Source organism: Coffea eugenioides, chromosome 4 (genome assembly GCF_003713205.1).
Source record: "Coffea eugenioides isolate CCC68of chromosome 4, Ceug_1.0, whole genome shotgun sequence".
NCBI lineage: Eukaryota > Viridiplantae > Streptophyta > Magnoliopsida > Gentianales > Rubiaceae > Coffea > Coffea eugenioides.
The window spans coordinates 34,086,235-34,094,332 of NC_040038.1; the positions used below are offsets into that span (position 1 = coordinate 34,086,235).

An 8,098-nucleotide genomic window follows, 5' to 3' on the forward strand; every position below is an offset into this window, starting at 1 on the left:
AGAACAGTGGTGCCCTAGCCGACTACAACATCTGGAAGGAGCCAGAAGGAGTCCACCATCCACCTCTTCCTCTGCCTTCGTGGTGGCTCCAAGAAGCGCAAGAAGAAAACCCTACACCAAGCCCAAGAAGAAGAAGGCCAAGGCTGCCGTCCTCTAGTTCTACAAGGTCGACGACTCCGGCAATGTCCAGAGGCTCAGGAAGGAGTTTTTCTGGTTCGGAGGGCAGGGTTTGCACTAATTTGCAAACCTTGTTTCCCTAATTTTTTTCCCAATTAATTTGCCCTAAATTTTTTCCCCAATAATTGGATGGTGGTGGAGGGAGTGGAATTGGGTGTATGATGTTGCTATGAGTGGCTGCTGGTGAGAGAAATAGTGGGTTAAGTGGTGCTGGGTGGAGTGGGAATTTGGGATCCTCAAGGCTCACGGTATATTTAATTCTTATCCAAGATCGAAAAATGCCTACCCGCCTTTTAATTTCACCAGCATTCATCATTCTTCCTTCACTGTTGATTCAGTCTTTTGGCCTAGAATACATTGTGGGAGACTCCTTTTGGTCCATCCCCACAACCAATGACTTCTATACTAACTGGTCTTCTTCCCACTTTTTCCAGACAGGAGACACTCTTTGTAAATCCAATGACTTGTCACTTGTACAGATTGAGATTCGAGAATCAATCATTTCAATTTTAGGTTACAACACTTTAATCTTGGCACTGATACGCGGCTTTTTTTGTTTCTGTTTTTCTTTTTTTTGGGGTTATGCAGGTTTTGACTTTGATTCAGGGCTTCATAATGTGATGGAAATGTCAAGAAGAGAGTACGAGAGTTGCAGTGTAGACAATCCCTTTAAGGTTTTCTGGGATGGCCTGGCAAGTGTTGCATTGATGGAGGAAGGTGTGTTTTATTTCATATGCAGTATTGCAAATTATTGTGCATTAGGCCAAAAGCTTAGTGTTCCCGTCCATAGTGAGAAAAATTCCCCACATTCTGCGCCAACTTCATCTCAAAGACCGCCAATTCAATATCATTTTTCTTATTGCATTCGCATTATTTTGTTTAAATTTTTTATAACAATATTAGTGATTTTTTCTGGTTCGGAGGGCAGGGTTTGCACTTGAGATTCCAGAGGATCTATACCATCTGATCAAGAAGGCCATCGCAATCAGGAAGCATTTGGAGAGGAACAGGAAGGACAAGGATTCCAAGTTCAGATTGATTCTGGTGGAGCGCAGGATTCACCGCCTCACTCGTTACTACAAAAAGACCAAGAAGCTCCCTCCCAACTGGAAATAGTATGCCCTCTCATTCACCGTTTCCCTGTTGATTTTTTCTTTTAAGCGTCATTGAAGTCTGTCCAATGGGTTTGTTGAGCTGATTAACGTCTGTTCTTTGATAATGAAATGTACTGTCGCATTGCGTTTTCATTAGTATGATCTGAGATGCCAGTCTGCTGGTTAGGACTTGTAGCCGTTTTAACTATTGGGATTTTCCTTCGCTTCTTTAAATACCTCATTGGCGATGTGGCAGAGGAAATGGGAAATAGGTTATCAGCCTATGCATTGGTTTTGTTCTGCATCCTTAGCAAACTACTGGGCAACAATTTTCCCTTTAAAAAATCATATAAACTGTCATTCATAAGTGTCCAGTAGTTTTGGAAAGAATTGGTGTATGAAGTTTGTTGAGGTTCCTTACTTATCCATGTTGTTCAGTAGTGCGTATGGTTGTCCTGCGCTTCTGCAATGGTTTTTCTGCAATTGTTTCTTGAGTTTTTAATATCATAGTAAAAATAAAAGAAGTGTTTCTTGAGTTCTCAAGTTCTATGTGCTTTATCTCTTACTTTGCTCTTATTTAGTTATTGTCTAGATGATACTTTTTTTTTCAGTTCTGAATTCTGAAGGATCTTTAATAAGTGGGAAAAATAACCCAAACAACTGATGACTGGGTTCTAAAGAGCAAGCTCAAAACCATTCTATGGAAACAAGGAAACACTGGAACATGAGCCATTTTACCATCTACAATTTGATCTTAGTGTCTAGCCTCTACATTTAGGCTTTAAAGCTCAGACAGAAACTTTGATGGCTCCTAATTACCGCCTTTACTCTGGAAAATCCTTTCTTTCCTTGTTGAATTTTATCATGGCACTGTCTTCTTCATTCCCTTTGTCTCTGCTGACCAAAGCTTCTGATTTCTTGTTAGAAATATGGTGCAGACAATTTGTTGTTCTGTCTCAGACCCTTCGTTTCTGAAATTAGCTCCTACTTAGTTGCCAAAAACTGTTGTTCTGATGATATGTAAAGTTGCAGACGGAAATGGTAAAGTAATTCAAGTAGAGAACTAATTACTAGTAAATTAGCAAACATGAACCTGAAGAGGACCTAATTGTAGCGTTGACAGAATAACCATCTTGAAGAAGCCTTTTGATCAACCATGATGCCAAAAATCCAGTTCCACCTGTTACACATACTCTCCCCTTCTCCATCTTCTCCCCTTCCATTAATTTGTGTCCGTCTAGCCTTTAATACAAGTATAGTACTGTTTGGTCTCTTTGCACTGGATTGTCAGTTACAACTTGAAGAATTAATGTATTTCCAATATAGTATTTCACTTGAAGAATACCAGTATAGTACATGCAAAATGTATTTCCTTCAAGTAGTTAGAGGGAATCTTCCTTGTTAGTTAGACTGTTATGCTGAGTCAACAATCAAGTAGTTATTTTGTTATTCTTGAGATGTATAAGAATGCAGAAATCCGGATTGGGCAACATGGAAAAATCATTTTGAATAATATCTCTCTTTCTTCTTCCTCAAGTCTAGTTTCTCTCCCCCTTATCACTCTATTTCTGCTGCAATTGCTGCATTCATTACAGTGGTATCAGATTAGTGAATGCTTGTTACTTTTGTTGTTTATTTAGCAATTAGAGACTGTTTTGCTTTTGTCACCTGAATTGCAATGTTGCTGTCCTTTGGCATCTAAATATTAAAACAAAGAAGTAGAATAATTCTGTCCATATAATCCTTGGCTCTTATTGAATGTTATTAAACTTCCATCCTCTAGTAGACTTTAATGTAGTGGTGGGCACAGTGGGGGTGCTCTGTAATCCATTTGAAAGTGCTTCCTGGAAAGAGTACGGGCATTTTGATAACAAGCAAGTTTTTGGAAAGTAATTTTTAAGAATCCACTACTTGCGGAAGCCCATTATGGCAAAAGCAGCTTGCTTTCAAGGTCTTCTATGCATCATTTAATGGTGTAACATAACACTTACAATCCAGAACATAATAAATTCAAATTTCATCCTTATTATGTTGTATTTTTATTTCCTTATTATGTCAAATAAGGAGTCATAATTTTACATATTAGTTATTGACTTATTTGAGATTTGATATTCAAAGATGTACATTTATTCATTGTATACATTTATTCATTGGCATTAAGCCTGACATGCACGTTGGGCTATTACAGAACTTTTAGTACATTCTGCTGCTTCATTCCACAGTGCCACATAAGTTAGATCTTATAAAGCTTTATGCAAGAAATACAAAAACAATCTGCAGATTACAATTCGCCCCAGCAGATAAAAGCAAAGGAAAACTTTTTTTCCAAACTGTCCATATAATGTCTCTTTTTCTACTATTTATACAGTCACTATCTAGATGAGGCTTAAACCAATGATTCACTTTATTTTTTGGTGACTCCTTAATTAATTTTTCTTGTTTTAAATTTTTCTATCATCTACTAATAACTTTACTACATTATTGCAGATATATTGCTCATTTTGGAGGTTTCGAAGAAGATTAGCAGTACGGCTTACATGTCGGCTCAAAAAGTGTGGTTATAGTGCTGTCTTAAGTTTAGAAAATGTTTCGGAAGCGCAGGAAATGTTTTGGGACTTGGAATATGTTTTTAAGTGCAGCCTTGACTTATATGAGTAGTATTTGTTCTACTGAAACTTATGAAACTATTTGTACTATGATGTTGCACTTATTTATGACATTTGAATATTTAATATGTTATTCTGGCATTTTCTATTGTAACGGGTGTCTATGTTTGTTATTTATTAAACATTGCTGATGTTTTTATTTTTTAGATATTATTGTAGTAGGAAAATCATATGTAAGGTGTTGTAAATGAGTAGTATTTTTCTAGGCAGGATGTCTTTATTGACAATTTTTATTGTCACTCAATCAAAATTGTCTATTGATAAGGGATTGTTGTCACAGTTGATCAGGGGTTTATTGACAACAAAGTTGTCACTAATTCTCCTATACCCTCACTACCGTTCCTTCATGCATCACTGACAAGAGAAGATGTCATCACTAGATTTATAGCTTTTATTGATGACATATGTTGTCATAAAAAAGTTTCATTCATTGATAACTCTAAAGTCGTCACTGTATACTTTCATCTTTTATTGACGACATAGATTGTCATAAAAAAGCTTCTATTTACTGACGACTTTAAAGTCGTCACTGTATACTTTTACCGACGGAGATTCAGTGACGACCCTGCGACAACTGAAATGTTGTCAATAATGGTCATCAGTGACGACTTTTTGATTTTTTGTGACGAAAAGTAGTTATCACTGATGACCAAAATTCTTGTAGTGGTGCTAAGTGAGAATTGCATGTCTACTTTGCTTTCCTTGCTTTTCCTTAATTCCTTTCATTTATTCATTCGCTTTTGTTTTTATTAAGTTATTCTTTATGGGGTATGTGTACACCTCTTGGCTTGTAATAGTTAGGGCTTGGAGAGCATTTTTTCACTTTTCCCCTTCCCCATTTGTTTTAGTTAGCCAATGTAATAGGTTCATTAGTGTGATTTGCATGCTTGTTGCTACGTGCTAATTTGCTTTATTAGGCTTTTGCATTTAGTCGAGCATGCTAAATGTTATGTGCTACGTGTTTATAGGTGATTGGCATGTCTACTTGCTTTCTATAGTCATAGAGGAATGTGATGGATGTGTGGCGTCACCGTGGCTAGTCCAACACTGGTCATGGTTGTCCCCTCGAGCTCTTACAAGTCCAATGCTTGTGAGAGAGCGTTAGAAAAGAGCTAGTCCAATGCTAGACCCAATAGGTTGTCCCCTCTCGTTAGTACATACTTGCATGTTTCACTACATTTCATACATTTTTCTTAGTTTTCTAGCATTTGGCATGCTCCTCCAATCCTTTCCCCTTCATTTTAGGTTTTTGCATCCTCATGCTAGCTATAGGGTACATTTGCTTGAGAGTCCCCTTTAGGTAAGGGAAACGAGCGAGTGTGGCTACAAAATAGCCTTAGCACGCTAGTTCTTCCTTCTAATCAAAGGGAAAATTAAAATCATGAAGTTAGGAGTCATTCCTGTACCCGACTTGATGCATTCCTCTAGGTTCATACACTCTCATTTTTATCATATCACTTCCTCACTTTCTTTATCCACATTTTCTCACTACTTATATTTTTCTCACTCCACATGCCATGTTCACATTTCTCTTCTCTCCCTATCACTCATTTATTTTCTACCTCACAAATTGCACCCAATTGCACTTATATGCGTTTACTACTATTTATACCATATTTTCATCCACTTGCACACAAACACCTTCATTTTCTCAATTCGCACACATGCATATTCTCTTACATTTGCACACATGCACTTTTCTTACATTTGCACACTTTTCTTACATTTGTATTTTTATTTTATTTTTGCATTCCTCTTACATTTTCACACTTGCATTCATATTTGGGTCTTCATTTGCATTACCCGTGACCTCTATGAGAGTTTTCCTTATTGGCCATCACAACTCATGTGATTGGGACCAAAAAGCCTCATAAGAGACATTTTAGATTTAGGATTGCATTTTTTTTCGCATCCATTAGACGTATCCAACATGCAAAACATACTTTGGGTAGAAGAATTAGGAAAAAAGGGCTAAGTCACGCAACTAGCTTTGGCTAGGGTAAGGGAGTGCCTTAGGCTTTGCCTTTGCCTTCTCCCTTATCAAATGTGACCCCCGATCCCTTGCTTTGGTTACGTAGACCTAAAAATTCTTCAAAAAGGGTTTGTTTACTTTTCTTTCCAAAAAATCACTTTTTGGGTGACTTGGTACACCCTAACTCTATACCAAGTGGCGACTCCATTTTCCATTCAAAAACCCTTTTTGAACTTTATTTGGCCAAACCGTCGCATTTCACAATCCCCCGGCCTTTTATTTTCATTATTCACACACGTTCACATACACACTACTTTCACACACTCAAAAAGTGGGGCGCGACAGTAGCAAAGTAATGGGCATGAAAAGTTTATAAAAATGAGCAATAACACTTCAAGTAGCAAATCTCAAAATGAGCGAGTGTAAAGTTTTCTTTTAAAACGAAACAATAACATGATAAGTACTAATCATTCCAAAGTATAAAGATACGGATGGCTCTCAGGAACCAGATTCCCATTGCATCACTAGAGCTTGATCAAGTAATAGTTGGCACTCAGAAACTTTCAAGTAAATAACCAATCCAGTAGAGCACCACTTAAACTACTCTCCGTCCACCATCCAAACCCCCTACTGGGCCCAAAATCCTCAATAAACACTGGTGGTAATACTCGAGTATACCAATTAGTCGAGGAGATATCACTCCACTCGACAAAACAAAAGACCCAGGGTTCATTACCCAATCGACCAAGCCCTTGCCGGCTCGACTCGAGTAACTCGCCACAGGGTTTCTGGAATTCCAGGAAGTGCGCACCTTATACACAAATATATCAAATCCATTGCAACAATAAATAGGTATATATCATATTAGGGCAAGTGCGATAAAGTACACTCTTGCTCGATCAAACAAATTACATATCATTAAATCACATGGGTCAAGTATTGAAAACAAGTATCTAGTTCAATCAGGTATTTGGAAGCACTCACCAAAGGTCTAGTGCCTCTCAAAAGTCACGTTCAGGTCCAACTACTTGGTTGGAGTCCAAATCTGCGATAAAATATCATTTGCGAATGTAAAACTCTCTAGAGTTCGAAACATAGGAGTTTCGCTTCAAGAAAATCAAGTAAATGCAACTCGTTTAAGTAGTATTCAAGATACTTATCAAATTCCGAAAAATTCATGCTCGCTCTTAAACCTTTGAAATACCATTTGAGTTGAAGAAATGGAGAAAACGTATTTCTATTAGTCGTAAATCTCATTTTTCCAAGAGTACAAGTTTCGGCCGAATTCTAACTCATATACCTTGATAAAAGAAGACGCAAATATCCTAGATGGTTCAAGTGGTATTCGTCCTCAAATCCTTACCTAGTCCTCGAGTGCAACTTTGGGCAGCACACCCTTTGTACTTACCTATTTTCCAACCATTTATGGCTTCATTCTTTTCCTCAATCAGTCCCAAAATCACACGCAAATAGTCTCATTACAATAGCCGTTCAATAGGTTCAACGTCATACAATTACAAACCATGCTACAGAAATGACCGGAAATAGGGTTTAAGGCAAAAAGTAAAAGACAGTTTCAACGTCTCTTAGCGTATCGGTCACAACCAAAGTTATGCTTACCGGATTGGGGTGAAATTCATACCATTTTGAAGCTAAGACAAAGGGCTACAACTTTGATGAAGACCACTCAATCCAGTTCATAGTGTATCCAAGTCAAATTCATCGTTTTATAGAACCAGAATTTCACCGTCAGGCTGGTTAACAACACTGTGTTCAACTGACAATAAGTCAGGCTACAAAAGTCCGATTGAGGCGTTTTCAGAGGCATTGGAAAGTAAAACATAGCGCTACAACTTTCATGTTTTGGTCAAATGCTAATTCAATACGGATCAAGGTGAAAAAATGCTGCCAGAATGGTGAAATGTCAAAACTGTCCACAGAGCTCTACCTATGGCAGTCTAGGGTATTTTTGTCTTTTCACATGCTACAGTGCTAGGATTGAGCTGAAATTTTGTAGGCAGCTATAAAACATCATTTTATACAACTTTCATGGTTTGAGCTAAGTCTAATTTGGCCTTCATCATGGCCAAACAGAACCGATCAGAACAGGGTAAGATGAAAACCCAAATCTGGAATTCAGTGATTTTAAAGTATAAATTTCACCTTTCTAGCTTAAACCACTACTACAA

At 37.6% G+C, this 8,098-nt stretch overlaps 1 protein-coding gene across 1 annotated transcript; it reads left to right on the forward strand.

The window, feature by feature from the left end:
- The first annotated feature begins 455 nt into the window (after window positions 1-455).
- LOC113769265 (early nodulin-16-like) lies at window positions 456-1,293 on the forward strand. Its single transcript, XM_027313727.1, has 3 exons — window positions 456-627; window positions 766-894; window positions 1,106-1,293. The coding sequence occupies exons 1-3, from the start codon at window positions 456-458 to the stop codon at window positions 1,291-1,293; spliced, it is 489 nt and encodes a 162-aa protein (XP_027169528.1).
- Window positions 1,294-8,098: the final 6,805 nt, after the last annotated feature.

Coding starts and splice junctions, on each gene's coding strand:
- LOC113769265 (XM_027313727.1), top strand. CDS start 456: ATGCCTACCCGCCTTTTAATTTCACCAGCATTCATCATTCTTCCTTCA. Junction 628..765: donor CCAGACAGGAGACACTCTTT/GTAAATCCAATG, acceptor GGGGTTATGCAG/GTTTTGACTTTGATTCAGGG. Junction 895..1,105: donor TGTTGCATTGATGGAGGAAG/GTGTGTTTTATT, acceptor TTCGGAGGGCAG/GGTTTGCACTTGAGATTCCA.